At 34.4% G+C, this 24,574-nt stretch overlaps 1 protein-coding gene across 1 annotated transcript in view; it reads right to left on the reverse strand.

Annotated features, from left to right (window-relative positions):
- Positions 1-10,632: 10,632 nt before the first annotated feature.
- Positions 10,633-24,574, reverse strand: part of LOC123566000 (zwei Ig domain protein zig-8-like) — a 109,322-nt gene continuing 95,380 nt past the window's right edge. Inside the window, exons 8-9 of the mRNA XM_045359799.2 lie at positions 20,361-20,387; positions 10,633-16,555 (exon numbers count right to left, since the gene is read on the reverse strand). Coding sequence (XP_045215734.2) covers positions 16,350-16,555; positions 20,361-20,387 — 233 coding nt within the window. The 3' untranslated portion in view covers positions 10,633-16,349. The remainder of the gene's footprint in view (positions 16,556-20,360; positions 20,388-24,574) is intronic.

Genomic DNA, 24,574 nt, shown 5'->3' on the forward strand with positions numbered 1-24,574 from the left:
CTTTTATCGTAACATTGCGCAGTGCTGCACGATAAGAGGAACTGTAATCTATTTTTTGCGACTTCGCATGAGGTAACAACTACTGAAGACTAAATCGTTCGATCCCTCAAAATATTAAGTTTTGTTATTTTGTTTTCTAACTAAAGGTGTAATGTTAAGCCTTTAACTTGTGTACTAGAATGTTGTGACTGAATTTCTGTTTAAAGTGGACATGGTACAAAAGAATATCCAGTTTTGAAAATCGGACAGGACAAAAATGAAAACACTCCGCCTTTTGTCTGACCAACACGTTAATTGAGCTTACATTTTACAAAGTGCAATCAGACATGCTGTAGTAACAAATAATATAATTCATTTAATGTTGTGCGATAAAGAAGTCATGTCATAGTTACAAAAAAAAAGCAATAAAGCAGGCACGAATTGAAGCAGCTTTTAAATTCAATGTTTAAGCTTCACCTTTTCATATCAGTAAAATTTAGTTTAACATTAATTTCCAAAAGGGTTAAAAATCCTGACAAGTCTAATTTACATTGACGACATTTCACAAACAATGTTTATTTAAAGAGCATACGCCAATAGAAGTTAACTAACAAACATATATTTCAATTTGTACGAAGCCTGTGTTATTTCAGTTAAAGAAGAGCCACTCCGTGTGGGATTTTTTTTTTGGAACCGAATATATCAGAATACAACAATTGAGACTCTGGAGGAGCCATCAGCCCTGTGTGTCTTAAGACACGCTTTAAAGCAATATATATATTGTGGAGATGTTACTGCGTAAATATTAAGACCGTTCATTTATATCGTTTATGTTAAAATCGGAAAACATCTTTAATTTAGATAGTTCTTAATGTTAAACGAATTAGTTTAATTTCGTTCAGGCTGATTTGAAACAAAACCATTTTTGTTGAAAACTATATATTTCATCTCGATCCAAATACTCTGGATGACACTTCGACTGCAATGTTAGATTTAGCTAGAAATACATTTTAGTATTGATGCATTCAGCCTGTTGGAGCCAAGGTTGCCCTCATCTCTTTGTCAAGCCGAATGTGATAATTAAGTCCAGAACGAAATGTCTGGCTCTGAATTCGCAACTCATTCATATCGAAACCCTATAGCGGTATTGGTAAAGATGTATACATGATAAATATTTATACAATAAAATCTGTATAAAATCCTTTTGAGCAAAGAATGCAACCAAGCAGAATAATAGCAGACTTGGTTTGATTGAATCTGAGCGGCAATGAAATATGCAACACCTCTTACGCCCCCTAGCACCGGCTTAGGCGGAACTCTAAAGCGGAATTCTATTACACATCAATTCAATGGACTCCATGATCCTAAAGGACCAGAAAACATGATCCTAAAGGACCAGAAAATATAACAACACTGAAACACACACAGACAACTGAGCTAAGACCGCAACCTTTGCCGTTTTTTTCTTTATTCAATGAAAACTGAAAATAAGAATAAATTTGAGATCACAACGGTTTTCGAAGTTGTCAGTAAGAGCATGATTAAGTTAAGAAATAATATACTGGAGAAGCATATTTGAAAATAGATTCGTTTTGTTTAGATATGTTTTAAACATTGTTCTGCTACATATTACTTCGATTCTAATATATATATTATTAAAATAGGTAGGTGAAATAGGGAAGTACGATTTCATGGTGCATGTATGGCGCATGACGTCAACGCATAACAGTGTTGAATTACGGGAAGAATAACGCTCCGCGGAATAATTTACGAGTGCGCAGACGTCTAGTGAGTTATTCTACGTGCCTAATAATATATTATACAGTATGTGCGAATTAAGCATATACATAAATGTATATTAAATCAACTTTCTCGGAACCTGTACGACGTCAGACAATGTGACAGCATGACGTCAATGTCAGTGGTTAAACGTCAATGTGCACGTTTTTTTTCATATTATAATATCAAAATCACGAAGTCTGCCAGACTGGAAAACTTACCAGCAGCTAGATTAATAAGATAGAAGGATTAATAATTATTACGGTTCATATGTTTTCGTTTCTTTGGGCTTCCCTGTGGTGAAGAACTCCGAAAATCAGAAACTTACACGATATCCCAAAAACTGTATTTATTCAGTTACTGAATATGTAATGATTTTGAGACAGTAAAAGGATGCCGTTTCATTAAGACGTAACGTAAAATATGTTTTTTTATTTAATGCTAACTGGTGAAAAACTGAAAATGATCAGTGAAATATTTCTCTATCTCACTCACTCTGTCGAACATTTTTCGGAAAGAATATCTCCTTGAAATATATACGTTAATTACCTCCCTTCGTTGCCTTTGGGAATATTGTTACCGTATGGCTATCCTAAAGTTAAAGCGAGTCATGTACTGTTTTTTCAAGCTGCTAGACAGTCCTGTATAGAACAGTGGCATAACACTGCTACGGGGTTTAACTCAGTTAATCGCGCACCAACCTTCATTCCTATCCCAGTCTATTCTAAATAAGCTATCCCCGTCAAGCGAATCTCTTACACACGCTAAGGTAACAAAAGGCATTGAATGTAAAATATAAAATTGCTCTTGCAAATTGATATAAAAACAAGTATCATGTACAATAAACGTATGCACCTAATTCAGAAAAAAGAGCATCAAAAGTTAAGCCATTAAGGGCTCGACTGAAAGAATCAGAAGACAAATGGGAAGCTCAGTTCCAGAGTGAATAAAATTGCTTATGATGCAATCAGCGATCTATTTCATGCCGAAAGCGTGGCGTCCAACTGTTAACTGGTTGAAGACCAAACGTGCGGTATGTCTCAAATCAGTTGGGTCATAACATCTTTAGATAAAAAGTTTTATTACTTTACCAAATACCGTTAGAAAGAGGCGCCCAAACCTAGGTAAAACAAACTTTAATAACCCTTTGATATCTCCATAAATTTCTTCAATTTAATGCGGGCTGTTCAGCATCATAGAGATACGTTGTCACACAGTGATACCTGTAATTGCCGTGTAATTAATGCATTTTTACAGATTCAATCTCACACATGTACCCATTTCACAAGTCTTTAGAACGTGCCTTTCCCTGTTTGAAATTCATCCTTGTTTTTTTTTTATCTGACAGTTTCAGGTTAAAAAAAGTCGTTCATTCAATTTTTTGCTTCAGTTTCATTTACAGAAAACATTTTTTGTCCCATTAATTAACTGGTACGGTTCAGGGAAATCTGTTTTAAATTTCAAATCTGAACAGATGTACCGGAAACAATGTTTAATATTACTATATGGGCTCTCATCCAAACACTCAACTTCTAAATGATGATTTTTCTGATTCGTGCGAAATCTAACTAGACTGTGGGAATTAGCCTACAGGAAACTATTGACGGTCGTTGCAATTTATACAAATAAGCATATATGATAATATGAATTATACCAATTCTACACTCTGTGAGTGTATTACAGTCATAAAGGGTTTTCGTATAAGTTGACTTTTGATTTTAGGGTCACCTTATTCTGTCATAGATCAATGAATTTACGTCCTAATTTTATTTTTATTGCGTCGTACCAAAATAAAAACATTAAAGGTTGTATCAAATTTTTGTTGCAATTTGTCATTATTTTGCAATGGTAACATACAAACAAGAGGGCCATGATGGCCCTATATCGCTCACCTGTTATCATTGCACTTGAGGACAAGAAGGTCCTCAGAAGAAATATCTAAGTCCAAAGGACAGTTACAACAAAGGGAAGAAATTTAACCAAAAAGAAAAAAAAATCTTACAAGGTACAGATATGTCTAAATACACCTACAAATTGGAGGTACCATCCATGTTGTACCATAGAAAAGTGGTCTCGGTTTTTCCCTACGGCCAATAATAAAAAAGTTACTAAAAATAACCTATTTATAGTAACGTAAAAGGGAAGTAATTAAAAAAAAATATTGTAAGTGAAGAAAAGAAGGATCTGCCAAATAAATCTGTTGACATAAATGAAATTTCAGATCAGTATCTTCATTAGTTACGGAGATATACCCATTTTAATTTGAAATAAAGGGAGGTAATTTGACATAAAATCAGTCCATAGTTATCTACCCTGATTGGCTCAGTCCAACTAATGACAATAATGAAATTTCAAATAAGTACTATAAGTACTTACTGATATAAATCCATTTTGATTACAATCAGGGGAGGTAATCAGATATAAAATAACTCTGAACCTACGCTTGAATCTGATTTGTCATGGAATCCAAGAGTTATTGTTGTTGAAGTTATTATGGAAGTTTGTATCAAATAAAACCATAAATGAAGTCTCTATATGGCTGCAAACGCAAAAATAGCCAATTTTGGACCTTTAAGGGGCCATAACTCTGGAACCCATGAAGAAATCTGGCCAGTTCAAGAAAAGAACCAAGATCTTGTGGTGATACAAGTTGTGTGTAAGTTTGGTTAAAATCGAATCATAAATGTGGCTGCTATTTTGCAGACAAGGTCAAAATAGCTAATTTTGGACCTTTCAGGGGCCATAACTCTGAAACCCATAAGGAATCTGGCCAGTTCAAGAAAGGAACCAGATCTTATGGTGATACAAGTTGTGTGCCAGTTTGGTTAAAAATCAAATCATAAATGAAGCTGCAATGTGCAGACAAGGTCAAAATAGCTAATTTTGGCCCTTTCAGGGGCCATAACTCTGGAACCCATAATGGAATCTCGCCAGTTCAAGAAAGGAACCAAGATCTTATGGTGATACAAGTTGTATGCCAGTTTGGTTAAAATCAAATCATAAATGAAGCTGCTATTGTGCAGACAAGGTTAAAATAGCTAATTTTGGCCCTTTCAGGGGCCATAACTATGGAACCCATAATGGAATCTGGCCAGTTCAAGAAAAGAACCGAGATCTTATGGTGATACAAGTTGTGTGCCAGTTTGGTAAAAATCAAATCATAAATAAAGCTGCTACTGTGCAGACAAGGTCAAAATAGCTAATTTTGGCCCTTTCAGGGGCTATAACTCTGGAACCCATATGGAATCTAGCCAGTCCAAGAAAGGAAACGAGATCTTATGGTGATACAAGTTGTGTGAAAGTTTGGTAAAAATCAAATCATAAATAAAGTTGCTATTGTGCAGACAATGTCAAAATAGCTAATTTTGGCCCTTTCAGGGGCAATAACTCTGGAACCCATAATGGGATCTGGCCAGTTGAAGAAAGGAACCGAGATCTTATGGTGATACAAGTTGTGTGCAAGTTTGGTTAAAATAAAATCATAAATGAAACCTCTATCGTGCAGACAAGAAATTGTGGACGGACGGACGACGGACGAAGGGCGATCACAAAAGCTCACCTTGTCACTACGTGACAGGTGAGCTAAAAACCAAGCATGGAGCTTCTTTATGTCTTGTGTCAAAACAGTTTATACTAGTTGTAGTTCCTGTTTTGTTCGGAAATGAAACATACCACTGCTGAAATTAGCAAACGCGAGCATTCTCTCTTGCCGAGTAGCGAAGTGGTCAGGAACGGACTGACGTGAAACCTTTTAAGCCTTGGCAAGTGTATTTTAAAAATCCTGCATCCCGAGTTAAGACTGACAGATCTTTGGCTATGTTGAAGTCATCTTTCTCTCTGAATGTGGCATCAAATAATATAAGTTAACAGTGCATTCAGCAACATGTCAACCAGGGCAGTTTGATTTCAATAGTCATTGCATAGTATACTAGTACTTCTTTGCTGTATAGTTTTCGACGGCCACAGCAAAAGACTGGGATGAGCTCCGGCCAGCTGGTCTGTATGCCGACTGCATGTTGTTTCTACGATCCAGCTATATGTTGATGTTGCGAGGATCATCAGAACCAATCTGCTTCTTTTCTTCAATGACACAAGTCCTTTCTCTGTCATATCATCCCATTCAATGACACACTATTTTGTCAACTTCTTTTGTCAGCTTATAGAGATCACGTATTTTTCTAGGGAATGGTAAAAGCAACTGAATAACAGACATTCTGCCTTATGTGTCGGTGATAGTCATAGCAAATTTGGTATTAACGGTTGTCTTTCTTGTATTTGTTATCTCATTATATGCTGTAATTTCCTGGGAGATGAACTGACAACAGTCGCTTGTTCTCAGCGCTTTGCACAAAACAGATTTATAATTTCCAGCATTTATACGCATTAATCACACGGTAGCGCCTCTGTCTGGAGCTCTCGTAACAGATTGTAGCCTCTAACCTTAAATTCTGCATCACTTGATGTGGTGGTTCTCAAGATGAGAAGTATCAGGCTCAAAAACTGGAATTGAGATGCTGCCGTCACCTGCGTCTGGCACAAATGGTAACCTTGTTTATACTCCCTCCAGCCTTACACTAGTGTATCATTGAAGGTTCCAAGTGCACCGCCGTATGGACACATCTGCGGATGTCTCTAAATTGTCTTTTTTTGTACTTGCAGCTTGTGTAAATGTTGAGTTCTGTTCAACCCGGAGCTAGAGGGTGTTGACGGTAGCATCCATTCCACTACCGTCCATGAACAGGCTCAATCAAACCGAGCCTGCAACATTTTCGTTTTAGTCGTGTTGAGAATCCTGTGGAGTTTCCACAGAAACAGATTCATGTGTCCATTTCCTATGTCCTTCCAGCATTGCTAGTATTTCTATTACAACTTCTTTTATATCTAAGTTCATTGAATGAATGACGTTCTGAATATACAGGCCCCATATAAATGTCTCAAGCTCCAAAGAAATACCCCGCCTACAGGTGGTAAACTGTACAGTGATTTCCTACTTAGGTCCAGACTGTTTCCTGCGGCAAGCGGTATTGTTAACACTAACTGAACTTGCTGATCACCTCTAGCACTGACCGTTATATCTTAACTTTACGTACGTTGATACGTATTTAATATAGACATACAGAGGGCAAGATAATTTTGTAGAAATATGTTTAGATGTTTCTATAAAAAAACATGAACAACTTCTCCTTTATGTACCATCTTTCAAATAAAATTCCTTTTAGTAAGTATTCCCCTCAAAGAAAGAAAGGACATATGTGCCAAAATTCAGTTGGAATATGTAAATGACTCATTCAAGTGAAAGTAAAGTGACTCTTTTAGTAAATATTTAATGAAATAAAAAGTTACCGGAGTGACGCTTGTTACTGTATAATGTGTCATGTCATAGCAGTAGCGATTTTCGTTACAATAGCGAGTCTCGAAATGATGTAATAGAACACTTCATTATAATTACCTCACCCCGGAAGCAGAAACGACAACACAGTTTTCATCATGTGTTGGAAATCATATACTCGTGATACCTTAAAGATAGCTTCTCGAACAGGCCCAATGGGTTGCTGCTCGATAACGGAAACAACAACACAGTTTTCAGCATGTGTTGGAAATCGTATACTCGTGATACCGTAAAGATAGCTTCTCGAACAGGCCCAGTGGGTTGCTGCACGGTAACGGAAGCGACAACACAGTTTTCATGTGTTGGAAATCGATACTCGTGATACCTTAAAGATAGCTTCTCGAACAGGCCAAATGGGTTGCTGCTCGATAACGGAAACAACACAGTTTTCAGCATGCGTTGGAAATCGTATGCTCGTGATACCTTCAAGATATCTTCTCAAACAGGTCCAATGGGTTGCTGCTCGGTAACGGAAATGACAACACAGTTTTCATCATGTGTGAAATCGAGCACTAGTATTCTTGATACCTTAAAGAGAGCTTCTCGAACAGGCCCATTGGGTTATTGCTCGATAACGGAAACGACAACACAGTTTTCATCATGTGTTGGAAATCGTATACTACTAGTACTCGTGATACCTTAAAGATAGCTTCACGAACAGGCCCAATGGTTGCTGCTCGGTAACGGAAACGACAACACAGTTTTCATGATGTGTTGGAAATCGCATCCTCGTGATACCTTAAAGATAGCTTCTCGAACAGGCCCAATGAGTTGCTGCACGGTAACAGAAACGACAACAAAGTTTTCATCATGTGTTGGAAAGCGTATACTGGTGATACCTTAAAGATAGCTTCTCGAACAGGCCCAATGGGTTGCTGCTCGATAACGGGAACGACAACACAGTTTTCATCATGTGTTGGAAATCGTATCCTCGTGATGCCTTAAAGATAGCTTCACGAACAGGCCCAATGGGTTGCTGCTCGGTAACGGAAACGACAACACAGTTTTCATCATGTGTTGGAAATCGTATCCTCGTGATGCCTTAAAGATAGCTTCTCGAACGGGCCAAATGGGTTGCTGCTCGGTAACGGAAACAACAACACAGTTTTCATCATGTGTTGGAAATCGTATACTCGTGATACCTTAAAGATAGCTTCACGAACAGGCCCAATGGGTTGCTTCTCGGTAACGGAAACAACAACACAGTTTTCATCATGTGTTGGAAATCGTATACTCGTGATACCTTAAAGACAGCTTCTCGAACAGGCCCAATGGGTTGCTTCTCGGTAACGGAAACAACAACACAGTTTTCATCATGTGTTGGAAATCGTATACTCGTGATACCTTAAAGATAGCTTCACGAACAGGCCCAATGGGTTGCTGCTCGGTAACGGAAACGACAACACAGTTTTCATCATGTGTTGGAAATCGTATACTCGCGATGCCTTAAAGACAGCTTCTCGAACAGGCCCAATGGGTTGCTGCTCGGTAACGGAAACGACAACACAGTTTTCATCATGTGTTGGAAATCGTATACTCGTGATACCTTAAAGACAGCTTCTCGAACAGGCCCAATGGGTTGCTGCTCGGTAACGGAAACGACAACACAGTTTTCATCATGTGTTGGAAATCGTATACTCGCGATGCCTTAAAGACAGCTTCTCGAACAGGCCCAATGGGTTGCTGCTCGGTAACGGAAACGACAACACAGTTTTCATCATGTGTTGGAAATCGTATACTCGTGATACCTTAAAGACAGCTTCTCGAACAGGCCAAATGGGTTGCTGCTCGGTAACGGAAACAACAACACAGTTTTCATCATTTGTTGGAAATCGTATACTTGTGATACCTTAAAGATAGCTTCTCGAACAGGCCAAATGGGTTGCTGCTCGGTAACGGAAACAACAACACAGTTTTCATCATGTGTTGCAAATCGTATACTCGTGATACCTTAAAGATAGCTTCTCGAACAGGCCAAATAGGTTGCTGCTCGGTAACGGAAACGACAACACAGATTCCATCATGTCTTGGTACTCGTATACTGGTGATACCTTAAAGATAGCTTTTCGAACAGGCCCAATGGATTGCTGTTCATGATCGCTGCTACTGGACGGGAATATGATAGACAGTCTAACGATGTAATGCTTGCTTACAGCTGATTTGACCTTGATTGAGTATGTTAGGAGAAACTCTGGAAGATTTCTTTATTAAGTTTACTTGAAGATTGGTTGGGTAAATGCATTTATTGTTCTTTAGGCTTGTTTCATATTAATTTATATGAACATTTTTTTGTGTTTTACATACCATGTCTTCATTACAATTGTTTAACTGGCAGTGAATAATTTCACTTACCTTTCCTAGTGATGGGTTTGCCATTGACTGTGCCAAACTTCCTTTGCTTGTTCGTTTCGTCCTTCGAGGCGAATAACTTTCATTTTTATTTTGATGTAAATGTTACTCTTGTACCCATCTATTCAAACAGTGATATGGGGTATACATACATTACTTATACGCTCAGCATTAAGGGGATAGTGCTAGGACTGGTCAGCCCGGTGTCAGTATAATGTGACTGGGTGGGGTATCATGCCAAGTGTCTACGGCGTGATATTCCAGTGAGGCAGTGTTGTTGGGCATTGTGCTCACTGCTACAAGTAGACACCGTCGTTTATATGACTGAAAAAACGTTGAAAAAGACGTTAAACCCGAACACACAAACGTACATACATACACACACGTACACACACACACACAATTCAAACAATCATGTAGTTAACACTTATCAAAAGGTAAATAATTTATTTTGGCATGTATACATGCGTTTAGTACGCATCTATTAATAACGTCATAACTAAAATAACCTTAGTGCCTAAGCATGAAACAACATGTGACTAATGTAAAAACAAACACGGAATTTTAATAAAAGAACGATAACAATAAAATGGTTATCTATACTGATTTTTGCTTGGTTGTTAAACTATCTAAAAGTAGTTATCTTTAAAAAAATTTATAAGGACGCTTTTATTACAAAGCACTCGAATATAATTATTTACCAAAATCTTCAAATATCTATTATTGCTCTTTGTGCATTTTCACGAGCGATCAGGCTTATCTATATATAAATACCTGTGTTGTTCAAAACTTCAAATGCAAAACAGATAATCTTGTATGAATTAGCATACCTTATCGCTGTAGAATATTCGTTCACCGTCAGACTCATTCATCATGCATGCATTTATTCTAAATATTCCGCTGCAAGCATCTGGTTTCAGTATGATCAGACATTACAGCAAGGTCGCCAGACAAAATGCTACTATAGCAGACCATTGTATATCAACAATTTAATCTAATTCAATAAAAATATACTTTTGACGCATAGGAAGCAACCAAATAAAGAACTCTGTGTATATGAGTAAACGAAATTAATGATACCAGCAATGTGTGATGCCGTCAATTCTGGGACGTCGTGTGTATGTATAGAACGAACGTTTCTGTGCAATTTTACTATTTTTATTTTATCCACAATAGTTCAAATTAACAAAAGGTATACATTTATAACAAAATAAGTAGTCAGCTTTTGAACACTGGTTATCCAGTTAATATAATTAGATAAGAAATTTTGTATCACTTTCAACGCCGGTTAACCGAACTAACAAGAAATTAAACATTAAAGTATAACACGCTTGTTCTGTGGATGTCCACTAACTAACTGTCTTTTTTCCTGGATGCCGCATTATTTCTTATCTTTTTAATTTAAGATCTTCAACCAGTGAAATCGCAGATTAATATCTTGACAATCAGTATATTCGAATTATGCAAATTATTCTTATACAGTCTTCTTTAGATCTTATCACATTTATGATAGTGATCGAAAGAAGTGGCAAACAATGGAACAAAGACCTTGTTAGAAATTATCTACACTTCGCACTCTTGCATTGCATAACAAATAATCAGCTTAATTATCTACAAATATTTCAGAACCTAGCAACTTAAAAGTTTACAGCAGGACAAATGGATTAAGTCAGTATGGAAACACCCCGGGGAGAAATAAACTGATGTCTTTCCGTACTTCCTAAACGGGAAAACAGTTACTAAATGTAGTAAAAACAGTCACTTAATATATTAACTTGCTTCAAGTGCGGGAGGCAACATCACTATTGTGTGACTTTCTTCATTTACATGACGCGATGCGTAATAATATGCCTGGTATGGTAAAACGAAATATACCATGTTTACTTTAGACATAAACTTAAAATTCATTCGCAGAAGTATTTGCATTTTATTTTAATTGTGGCAAATGCAAGTTGTACCACTCACCACAATAAAACAAAGTTTTATAAGTAAAAGATAAACGCATAATTTCTGTTTGTTCTGAAAATGGTCTGTCAATGCATACTTGAGAGGGGTCAGTGACATTTGATAAAGAAAATACATAATATGTTGCGGTATTTTTAACATAAATCAAGCTACATTATATTGGTTTAGATTACTCTATATAGATAAATTAAGGGGCCTCCGTGGCTGAGTGGTTATTGTCGCTGACCTCAAATCCATCAATACCGCTGTGGGTTTGAAACATCGCTAGGGGTGTAGAATTATTCGTGAGAGGTTGCCATCTGGCTGACGTACGGACGGAGTGACACTAAACGTAAGAATAAAAAAATGAATTGATTAATACATTCAAGCTCATATTTTTCGTTTACTGCTTGAAAAAAAAATCACACAGCCTTTCGTTAATATATCGGTACTAATGATAATTACACTATCTATTTGTTGATATTTCGAAAAGAAACGTGCATTGTTATATATTAAAACGGTTTCCCTCACTTTAACTTGCTGTCTAATACGTTACAAGAATGTCAATGCTTTCCCCACTTATCATGATTTTTTTTCTAAAATTGTTATCTAATATTTCTCAAAATTTTTAATGAGTTTCGGGGTATAACCTGACTTGATAAATATTAAATTGTAGGAACATCATCTCCAAAAGTCGTTAATCGAGAGAATTTTCTAACATTTTCTTTAAACATTCGAGAATTTTTACATCGAATTATACTTAAGCGGTATATCTAAATAAAGATTTGTTCTCTTCACCTCGTGAAATGATCCCTCAATATTCGCTACACTCTTGTTTTCTTTTTCGAAACAGCTATACATATAAATCGAACTTATTCTTCCTTAAATTATATCAACAAATTACTGTAGTATTTCTTTATCTTATCTTCTCCCTTCAATCCACCATGTTAACATCTGCGACTGTTTTTCAAAAACTGTCCTCTTCATTGTCTCTTGTAATGTCCAGTGGTTCTTCTGCCTTTAGCCGTTCATTATTTTCATGTCAGTAGTAATTCAAATATTAATCCTTAAGGTAAAAGTTCCTTCCTCTCTTGTCAAACGTTTAATATTTGGTACGACATTATTAAATCAAAGAAATCTATAAATTGTGTATATATAATGTATTTAAAATTTTCAATATCAAGTACAAAGTAAATGATACAAATATTTAATGAAAACATTAAGAAATGGTACAATAAAATAATGGCAAGTTTTAGAGCCCGTACTCAATTAAATTAAGCAATGGAAACCTAAATTAGAATAAGTCACCAGTTTCCGCGACACAAACGTTTTGGCAGCTAATGTTTTTATCGCATGTTATTGTAGTACAAAATGACTTGTCTTTATTTCTTTATTCAACCGTGTTAATTGATAATACGAATGCATAGATATATATTGTGTTATATAGCCGAACCTGTTTATCCCTGTAACGTAGAAATATTTCAATTGCTTTTAATTTCGAACAGTCATTTCGCGTATCAAATGTATAACCTTTGAAAAAAAGTCCATGTACGAGGGCTCTTCAAAAATTACGTAGAATTTTTCTCTAGCTTTTGTATACTTTAATGAAGCAAAAAAAGAAATATACCATCGTTATTTGTAATCATTCTACTAAATGCACTGCTAATTTGACGTGATTATGATCATGGTTGTAGGAGTAACACTTCCTCGAAGACAGTCACTTACACGGACCCGGCGCACGGCGATCATATTTCAACCACGTTAACGACGTCGTGCCTACATTGTGATGCTTTCATTAAAATTGCATTAATTCATATTTGAAAATTTATTTTATAAATTTTCATGAGCACTATTTTAGTCATTAGAAATTGTTTGGTCAAAATACTAAAAATGTATTAACATTTATGCCATGCATCTTGGATAGTGTACTCAAACTGAGTACTTGGTCTTTATCTACGGCGTCATACATTGGCGTTAACATCCATTCGCATTTTTTCCGTTTTCTCCCTCTATCTGCACTGTCTTTAAGCAATTCTGGACACTTTGAGAATCGTTTGTACTACTTGAAGATAAAGACACAGATGACTGAACATTGTTGTGGCGTCTGCTTCATAAGTTTATGAATTTCAGTTGCTGTTCGCCCAATTGTATCAATAATTAAGCTACTGTCTTAGTATCCGTGCGAGTCGATGACGACATTACATGCATTATAAACAGTAACACTCACTTTGTTAAAAAGTTGTTTTCCTCCGCCACACACGTCGGAATGACGCCATACTCCAGATGCATATCGCCCTGACGTGTTGCTACACTTTGGGGCATTTTTTGAGCAAAGAAGATTATTATTAGTGCGAACATTAGCGATCGAATTCAAATCACGACAGATCAAAAAGCGACTGCGCCGGTTATGCGTAGCTATGGTAATAAAAACGTCCGACGCGCTTCACTTATTAGCAAAAATGTTACAAAAAATGTATGACCAACTTACAGAAAGATTCCGAATTACAACGATATATTTCAAATTATTATTTACAATATGCAACATTTGACAGCAAAAGTCTACGTTATTATTGAACAGGCCTGGTATTAAGACAAACTATCATTTCCATGAGTAAAAGCTCTAAACTAAACATTTCACAGCATAATATATCACAAAGAAAGTTCAGAAACTTGCATCTTATATTTCACAGGGGTCTCCATCCACAGTAATAGCTTCAACTTAAAACTACAGAAAGTGAGTGTTTGTAATTTCTAACAGAAAGAAACGGAAAATAGGAGAGATCGTGTTTGTATACAAATTCTATTTTTAGAACTGATAAGACAGTGATCGGGTGGGCAGAAGCCGGCCGTCCATGTTTTTTGTAAACAGTGATGTTTTTCTAACGGTCTAAACTTTCTTAAAACACAAATTACATAAATAATTTTTTGATCAGTGGAAAGGTTATAAAACAAGCAATTTATTGATTACTTTTAATTGTTATTTCGAAATAAAATGGATTAATTATGAACGCTTAACTTACACTGTTTTTCTAAAGGTTGTGAAAATCACTACGCCGCTTTTAAAATTATATGTCTTTTAAAACGGTTATTGATTGTAAAAAGATATTTGGATACAAAAATATGAAGATTGTTAGTATTTCAAATCTTTTTGAATTTTGAAAATCCATAAATGAGCAAAAAAGTTATTAAAAATTAAAAATTCTGATTCAATACGCAAACGGTGTTAAAATCATTTGTTTTGCCAACCACCAGATAAACAGATGTTAACGCGTGACGTCACGGCGATCTCTCCTATACAGGTATTGATTAAGTACTAATTTGTGCAAAACAGGATAGATTTAGTCATTTTATCTGCATGAAGAATATACAGACTATCATTTTATCCCTGTTCAGTACATTATTATGCCATTTTGCTAGTTTGTACCTGCTAAATATAAAACAGTGTCGGAGCTTACAACATGTTAATCAATATAGAATTCAGCTATATAAAAAAGTTAATCTCAATTTTAAGCTAACAGAAGATATTCAACGAGTAAACAATATTTAAAACATCGTTACGGAAAGTCTAATGGTGATTTGTCTTCAGTTTGCCTGGTAAAGAGGTATTTATGTTCTCTAATTCGTCCTTTAGACATTTGCTTCAGTTTTGAAAGTCAGTTTTGAGAGATGTGTTTAAACAGACAAATGAGTAAATAGCATACATTTAAGAAAATGTAGAACCAAACAGAAAATTCATATCAAGAATTTAAATACTGACAAAAGTTATCATAAATCAGTAGAAAGAAATCAATGAAATGCATATTACAAAACAATGTTTTGTTAACTACATTTAAAATAAAGACACGCATAATGTAATGAATTTATCACAACCATTGAGCTCTCTGAAGGTCCTCCTGTCCTATTTCGCGTTTTCTTACTTTCATTTTGTATTAATGTACTTTCCAGCTTGCCCTGCAAGGCGTTGATGATAACACACTGTTAATAGTGTACAATGTCTCTATCACGATGTGGATGATTTAGTAGACTCCTGTATTTATGGCACAAAATGTATAACATTAGAGAATGAAACAGTCGTCTTTGAGGAAACACATACCTAAATTTAATGAAATGCAAAAAATAAAACACAGTGGAACTAGCTATAGCTGCCAGTCTGCCTACTGCACATGCTGACTCTCTGATTTCCTATTGTCTTAAGCAGCCACCTCCCAATAATTGTATCGTTCCCTTGACTGGCTTCTAAATACAGTTGTGTCTTTACAATCGTTGACTATCCCAAAAATATAAGTCAGTTTGCACTATTAAAAGCGTAACCATAAATGAAAATTTGCCTTTTAGAACCGCTGTATCTATTTTAATATCTGTGTACACCGGGCAATGTTCATTGTCATGCAGTAAGGGATCATACCTATTGTCCATTTAGCATTGCACAATTCTATATAAACACAAATGATTCTTCATATCATAAAGCAGCTAGGAGATGTATCACCTGGTTAATTTTACACTTTTAGCTCAAACTGCATTTACATAATAAATGTCCTCGATGGACAATTTTATTATTTATGTATAACTTTACCATCATTCGTCTGACAGTATGCCATAGTCTTAGTGCCAATCAGCAAATTATACACTTATTTTGCACTGTATATTATGCCGAAAGTCAATGATTATATTTTATCAACTTTTCAAATTCACTGTTCCAGTATCCATATTCATACTGATTCCGTTTCGCCAAAACAAAATCGCTGACAACTGTCCCGTGCTGTTGTCATGAGCGATAGCGTTGACGACGACGATAAACGCGACGATATAAGATGACGATAATGAGGCATTTCACGATGAATAAAATGATAATCGCTGTAATCGATTACTGGAATGTAAGGCACGTGATTGTAGTGTTGCTTCCACGGTTTCACCTGTACACACAGTTGTCACAATTAAAAACAGTCCTTGACAAATTTAATGTATGTGTTGTTAGTCTTGTAAATCCGTTTGAGGTCAAAGAAATCATTACATAGGAAATAAGAGTTAATATATAAACCATACTGGAATGTTGGAATACAACCATGGCTGAAGAACTTGGTCCAATATCGCCTGTCTGCGAGAGATTCGCCTTGTCTGCAATAGTAAATACACAGTTTGTACACATTTGTTGTGGAAACTTTCGTAACATTTTATTCAAAGGAGTGTTTTGTTTTATTTGTGTGTTGAAACGATAGAGATATACCGATAAGTTTCCGCAAGTTATTACGAGTGCATGCCATACATATTCTCCACGCAATTACCGTTTTTCCAAGAGTCTTAAACAAAATATAATGTAATATAACCACTTTGTTGATAGTGTACAAAGTTTGGCATTGTCAAAATAAATCAAAGCGCAATTCAACAGTGAACGTTCGAGCCACTTGATATCCTTAACGCCAAAACTGCATATCATTAATGTTTGTATAAGGGTGTTTGTATAAAAAAAAAATAGAGAAAATAGTAGAAACATCTGTTTATATTCTAAATATTAGCCCCTGAATATTGATAAATGATAGCTTAGGATCTTGTGCAGAAAGTAGTTTTCAACTTCTGGTGAACCAATCAAAATTGATCGTAGTCTTAGGTAATTGCCCGTTAATTTTACTCTATGGCCAATTTAATATCATATGGCCAATTTAATATCAAGAATATGGGTCGTGGGAGACCAAGTAAGATGTCTCGAAAGTTGTAAAGTTTATTCAGTTATTATTATATTGACTGACTTTCCCTTTTTAGAAATGTTCAGAAAGTATAAGAGGCAATATATGCATTTGATAGAAATTATTTTAATCACATTATAGTCAAATACCCCGCACTCAATAGGTAAACCTTTTGGGTTTTGAAGTGTAGTGCTGTTGAGAGATTTCATATTTCAAATTTCAATATAGAAATAATTTGGTGAGAAATATTGGTTAATAGTCATCGATATATTACAGTTTACTTTCAATTTGTTCAAAGAAAACAGGTGGAGAAAAGTTCTCGAAAGCGTGTAGAAGTTGTGAAGTCCCAAAAAGGGAAATGAGCAGCAGGATGTATTTCCATCACAGAGGTGTCGACGGAAACATAATATAAATATTGCATTCCTGAGAGGGGGATATGAAAAATGTTCACCGCGAGATATATGAATATTGACCGGGGCGCCAGCCGAGGTCTATATTCATATTTCGAGGGGTGAACATTTTTCATATCACCCTCTCAGGAATGCAATATTTATTTTATTATACCGAAAACGTATAAGGGTCAAAGCATTTACTGGAAAATCAACATAATAATGTATTTAACATTAAAAAGTAATAATTACTAACCAAATAATGAAGACAGAATTAGAGTCTTTACTTGTTAGCACTCAAAATTTGTGACGACTTGATAGATTTAGTCGAGATGTTTACATATCGCTGACTCCTATAATTATTCTAATATTTCAACATTGCGTCAGTCAGTAGCATTCGAAAAACGGTGATAACTTTCTTTTTTCTAAATGAAACATATAAGTGTGAGCACTTATTTTCTTAGTTAGATAATTTCCAAACTTACTGTGGTAGTTTCGATTCAATATTTGATGAAAAATTGTTTTCGAAATATTTTGCACGTAGCACAAAAAAAGAAAATTCGGCCGTGTTCGCACATGCAAGAGCACCAGAAAAGGGTAATTTAATCCTAACGTATAATTATATAAGCGCCTCGTCTGAAAATTTATCAACTCCGTCTTTTAATCAATGCCAAAGTATCAATCTCTCAACGGGTGATATGAAAAAATAATATCACATGCGCAGAAAAACAAAATAAATTGAAAATAACTATTTTGCGCATGTGATATAAAATCACTGGGGAATTTGATATATTATTCGAGTTAAACTAATGGGAAATTTGCATTGTACATTTATGTGAGGTATAATAAAATAAAATATATTTTCTTTTCATATTCTTTGAGATAAATATATCTAAAGCTTTTTAAAGCTACACTTCATACTTGTGTAATTATTTCGTATCTAAAAATATGAAATACCATCAACTAGTCATGTCATATTATCTACTTCTATAGCTTTAAAGTTTACTGAAATCGGTCGAATAATTGCAAAATCAACGGTATAATACTTGGGTTTCATGAACATACAATGGAGTGAATGCAAAAGAGCTCCAAGTGCGTATAAAAAATTAATAAAACAAACAGACTTCTTTCGCATTCACACCTCGCTATGCAGATTAGTTTCCTTTTGTACATCGCGCTCAATTACAACAAAAATGTGTAACTAAGCTAAATTAAAAATATGAAAGTTTTTATCCAACCTATAACGATACACTTTATGATAGTTTAGACAGACGTTCAACTATTTTATTTGTTAACTGTCATCTTTGGGTATATCCACTTTCGGGCTGGATGCACTTAAAACCACACATTTTCAATATTATTAAATATTTCAACATATTTTCAGCAAATGCTCGCAACATATACGATGGATAATATATATTAATTGGAATTTAATTAATTAAAGTATAAAGTTTACTTTAAGTACATAATACTTCAGCAATGATTTTCTTACGAGGCTCAAGCTAATTCTGTGTTTATAAGCACGCTATTGAATGTAGTCTAATGGATGGCATCAGGCAGTCTAACATCATTTTCAATGTTACAGTTTCATTGTATTCATTCAGTTCCCAAACCAGCTTTCTTATGATACATTTTTACTCCGTAACCTAATTACGACATGTAAATATACGCTATCTGACCTGAAATATATCTCGAAAAAATCCCCTATAACGACTCTTAAGGGGAATTATGAGAGTATAACAACAAATACACAAGTACCGATCAATTCTGGGAATTCCAAAACGACGATGAAAGCAGCTATTATCATGGCAAGTGGCACAATTAACGTTCGTAACGGGATGGAACTTTAATTTCAATTCTTGATCTGTTTCAGGTTTAAAGTAAATAGATGTCAATGATCACAATAATTTAAAAACTTGATTAAAGTGAGATTTATCGACCGAAGCAAACGAATACATATTTTTGCAATAGATATATGGCAGTATAAAACTAGTAAGAATTCGAAAAGCGCCAAGACGTTATAAAAGTTTCACTAAAATATGTAATTGCTGAACTTTTTCTATTCGTCAAAATGTCATCAACATTATGATTTTCCCTAAGGAGCCTTTTATGAAAATTGATTGAGGACAAATATTTTCAAATCGGTCTAACAATGTCAAGCTTACGATCCTTTCGTTTTATATACTGACTTAGCTTTGGATAAAATAATGCTTTGAAAAACATAGTTTCAATAAACTTCTGCATTGTAGGACAATATTTCTTCAAATGTACATAACTGCCTAATGAAAATTGTATGAAAGATATATAGTTAACGTCATCACTAGCTGCTTAACGGAAAACACATTAAAGTTTTGTTTCTATTGTTTTAATTTTACGATATCTTTGTATGATTACGGGTGTATAACATTCTGTCATTGCGCATATAAGGACATTAAATAAATCTAAGACATATATCAAAGGATACTATATTAGATGCAGTAAGATATTTCGATACATGGATAACCGTAGTTGTTTGATATATATTTTTTTTTATTTCACTTGGTGCCTTATATATCTATGTGTAGTTATGAGAACTAGATTTATGATTAGACTGTAACATACAATGCCAAAACATTATAGATTTATATGCATTCTAAATATATAACAAGAAGATTCAAGCATGTGAATTTGTTGTCAAATAAAACTTCATAAAGCGTTATTGGCCACCTTAACTTTGTATTATGAGGATTTTTGACTGAATATTTTTCTTTTAAAACTGAAGGCATTTGATCAATAAATATCTGATTCTCAAGGTAATGTACTGAACTTTACCGTTAACAAGAATATTAACATAGTTTAAGTGTATCTCACCTCTGCGACTCACGTTCGGTTTGTCTGCTGAAATGGAAAACAAACAAACATCAGTCTGATAGATTTGGTGTTATGAATATCAATATCTGGGAAGCATCGGTGAATAAATAAATAATCGTACATCTTTGCTTTTTTTCAGAAACATCGAACTGCTCAAGTATCACAGCATTTTCATTGCTTTTGCAATAATGAAGATTAGATCCATCTTGCGTTTGTCACCCACCTTTGCTCCGACCTTTAAAAGAGTTTTTAATCATGATTCTCTCAACTTGGTGTCAGTTCTAATATTTTATACAGAATGTATCTTTAAAGTCTAAAGTCTATATTGCAAGTTGATTTAAAGTGGTATATTTTTCAGATAGTTCTAACAATAAGTGTAATTTCGGTTATAATTTGCAAACGAATGACATGATGGTCATGTTTTCGCTAGTAACTTATTACTATATTTGTTAGATATGTTATACGTGCACATAAATCCAAATGCTGAAGGCGCCAACATAAACATATCTATGCTACTATTGAATAAGAAGCTTGATGCTGCTACCAGACGATCACTTATCAGACAGAAACAATTTTGAGTAGAACAGCTCACAACTTCCTCTTTATCTGCATAAACTAACATCTAGTCATAAAGTTAAGGTAGTTCTGCACGTTCTGGTCATTATTTTCTTTCTACAATGTAGAATCTGATTATACCCTGTTTTTCAAAAAACGTCAGGAAATACCTAGAAACTCGAAAAATAAAAACAGATAAGGTCGTGTGCTAGATTGTTTTGCTAGACTGCTTTGAAATGGTTGGAAACACAAGTTTTTATAATGGTAGTCTATGGAAAATCACAATTTTGATAACATTTTTGCGAACAGATTTTTCTACCATGTAGATTTGAATGATTTGAATCATTTGACTTATGGGCTATAATATGGGGAAATAAAATGTATAGGTCCTCCTGCTTGTTTTGCCATATTTACACATGATTAAAAATCTCCGCACATTTCAAACTAATTTTAAGACATTTTTTTTTAATTATTTAACATGTTAGATGCTTTAATGTAACATTTTAATATAAGACAGACAGTGACGTTGCCGTGGTAATAAATTTACTCGGGAGTTCCCATTAATGTTTAGAATGATTTTTATTTCCGTACAACGAATCCAAGCTTTATTCTACATTATCCGGACAAATTTCGTGCCACCGTTACATCCGTTTTATGAAACGTTCAGAACCACCTTAAGGTAGTTCTGCACGCTTGGATCGATTTTGTTTCTACAATGCAGAATTTGATTAAACTCTGATTTTTCAAAACTTCAGAATATACCTAGAAAATTCAGCAAATAAAAAAGATAGGGTCGTGTGCTTGATTTTTTGCTAGACTGAATTGAATAAAATTAGACCTCACGCAATTTTTCATAATGGAAGTCTATGGGAAAATCATAACTTTCATAAAATTTTCGCGAATAGAAATTTGTCTACAACGTAGAATTTAATGAAACTGCCCACTGTTGTAAATAAACATATGGCTTATAATGTGGTGAAATAAAATGTATAGGTCCGTGTGCTTAATTTTGAGACAGTTGGCCATAATTAAAGTGAACGCACAATTCACGCTAATTTTAAGATGCTATTTTGAATTTTTAACGTGTCAGAGGTTTAATATCATATTCTAACTTTAGAAAGACAGTAACAGTGCCATTGTGATAAATTTACTCATAGGCTGCAATTAATTATTAAAAAGATTGTCATTTCCGTACGCCGAATCCAGGCTTTATTCCACGTTTTCCGGATAAATGACGTTACGCCATCACTTCCGGTTTATCAAACGTGCAGAACTACCTTCATAAGCAATAACAATAATACTGTATGTTCACCTTTGTTACGTTAATTTCTGATGTAAAATATCAATATAACCACAAGTTGCAACAAAATACAAAAAATTTGTAACACATAGTATATGTAATAGATACACGTTTTGCGCACGTGTGTATTATTATTTGCTAATAACGTAACTATGTCATTATACATGGCTGTAGTTTCTTTGTTTGATAATATTTAAATCAGGTTTGTTGAGTTTTGCTCAACCCGGGGCCGAAGGGCGTGGACGGTAGCATCCATTTCCACTACCGTCCACGAACAGGCTCAACCAAACCGAGCCTGCAACATGTTCGTTTTTGTCTGTTGAACGACCTGTGGAGTTTCCACTTTTTCTATTTTATAGTCATTACCTGGTATACGTTGTCCATAATCTTTCAAATTTCCATTTCTTTATATTAATATGTAGCAGTAGTTTGCAGGAGTCCCTTTGTATGCAAACCAATATGACATTATAATTCACATATTATAAAAAGACGGCTGTTTAAGGGTTAATCATCATAACGGATACTAGGATATAAGTCGACAATTTTATGTCCAGAACAAATATAAGTCAATTTTCTAAGCCAAACGTCTTCACTTTGTCTTTAGCATAAACTCAGATACATTTACAGAAATCTAGACAACCACAATGATTAGCTAAATTTTAAGAGTAACTTTTCATAAAAGTACGTTCAATATAAACTATTAAAATAACTTGAAAATATAATATTTGATAAATATATAATATTTTCAAACTGTGTAAATACTAAACTGTTCATCTAACTGAGTCATTTACAATTTTAAGCGAATAATCTGATATGAACTGTTAGTATCACTGTAGTGACGGGTAACTTAACCCTAGTTTTTTTTTTATTATTTTCAAGATGGAGACAATTAAAGCATCGACTCATTTGCATCTCCTTTAGATTAAGACAAATGTTATCTGATTAAGACACGTGGTTTAACATTTTTCTGAAAATGACATTGTTTCCAATGGCTTATAAATAGATAAAGTAACATGGCTAGGAAGAATGTCACGTAAAATATTAAATGCTCCAAAAATGTGCATGCCTAATTTTCTACATGTCAGTTTTAATTCCAATTAACAGTTTTATGAGCAGCGTAAAATGCACAAAATGAAGTCACCCGACGTGTCTTATTAAGAGTGAAACTAACCAGTATAGCGTAAGTTTAGAAGCAACCTTTTCAACAATTCTTATGGCTTTTTAAAGCAAAATCTCAGTCATTGGGCTGTTTTCAGAAACTAATATAGTATTATAACACAGAGCATTCTTCAGTATCAGCGGGGACATTATGGAATATTACGCTCGGTCTTCTGCCCTCTTGCAACAGTTTTAGTCGTCCCAGCTACGCCGGAAAGATGTTTTACTAGATAACATTGTATTATGCAGCATCAATTAACTACGTCATCAAAAGGTTAATTTATCGAAGAAAGTTTTGGAATAAAAATGTAATTAGTAAACATTTGCTAAATAAAATGCAAGGTGCATAGAAAGATAATAAAATACGACATCACTGTACAAGACACGATATAGAAAACTACTGAAGATGGCTTGATGATGTGCGTTTTCTTAAAACTTTGTAGGTACAACTATATAGATATGATAAAAACAATTTACGTCATATGATAAACATATTTAAATCTAATGAACATGACACACATAAATAAGGTAGCTGGCGATGTGTTTTTAAAAACAAACATGTGAAGGAACTATTTCCAGACATTACCAAGTTCCCTACTGGTTAGTGTAAAATGCGGCTAGCACAATTATCTTGAATTCAATGCCAAATTTGAATACTATATACTTCTAATATACCGATCATGACTGAATGTACTTAAACACTATTAAATTTTATTTCCATGAATTAATGCTACCATAATTTGTTATAAAGACTCACTATAGAAATAAAGTGCAGCGAATTATATGGTTGACAAAAATAATAATATCTATATGAAGAACCTTTGGAAGGGAAGAATGCAATCAAACAAACGTACAACATTGCATTCTTGAAGTAAAGGACCAGGATTTGTCTTAAGGATAACATGGTGTTATATCCATATTTCATATCTTGTAACTGGATGATAATATTTAAATGAAATTTGGTAACTTTAAAGACATTCAAAATTAAAAACGTTTCACCGAGAGATTTTTCGATTTTTTTCATTTTTGGGGGAGATAATCGGTATTGAAGTTAACATTGATGCCTATGGGAAATATATAATTGCTTTGATTATGAGAATCTGAGCTTGAATTTCGAGAAAATTTTGTGGTAGAAAGCTGCATTATATGATTCTGATACAAATATCAAAAAGAAATCTTAAATTCCCGGTAGGGAAAAGGA

The sequence above is a fragment of the Mercenaria mercenaria genome, chromosome 8 (genome assembly GCF_021730395.1).
Source record: "Mercenaria mercenaria strain notata chromosome 8, MADL_Memer_1, whole genome shotgun sequence".
NCBI lineage: Eukaryota > Metazoa > Mollusca > Bivalvia > Venerida > Veneridae > Mercenaria > Mercenaria mercenaria.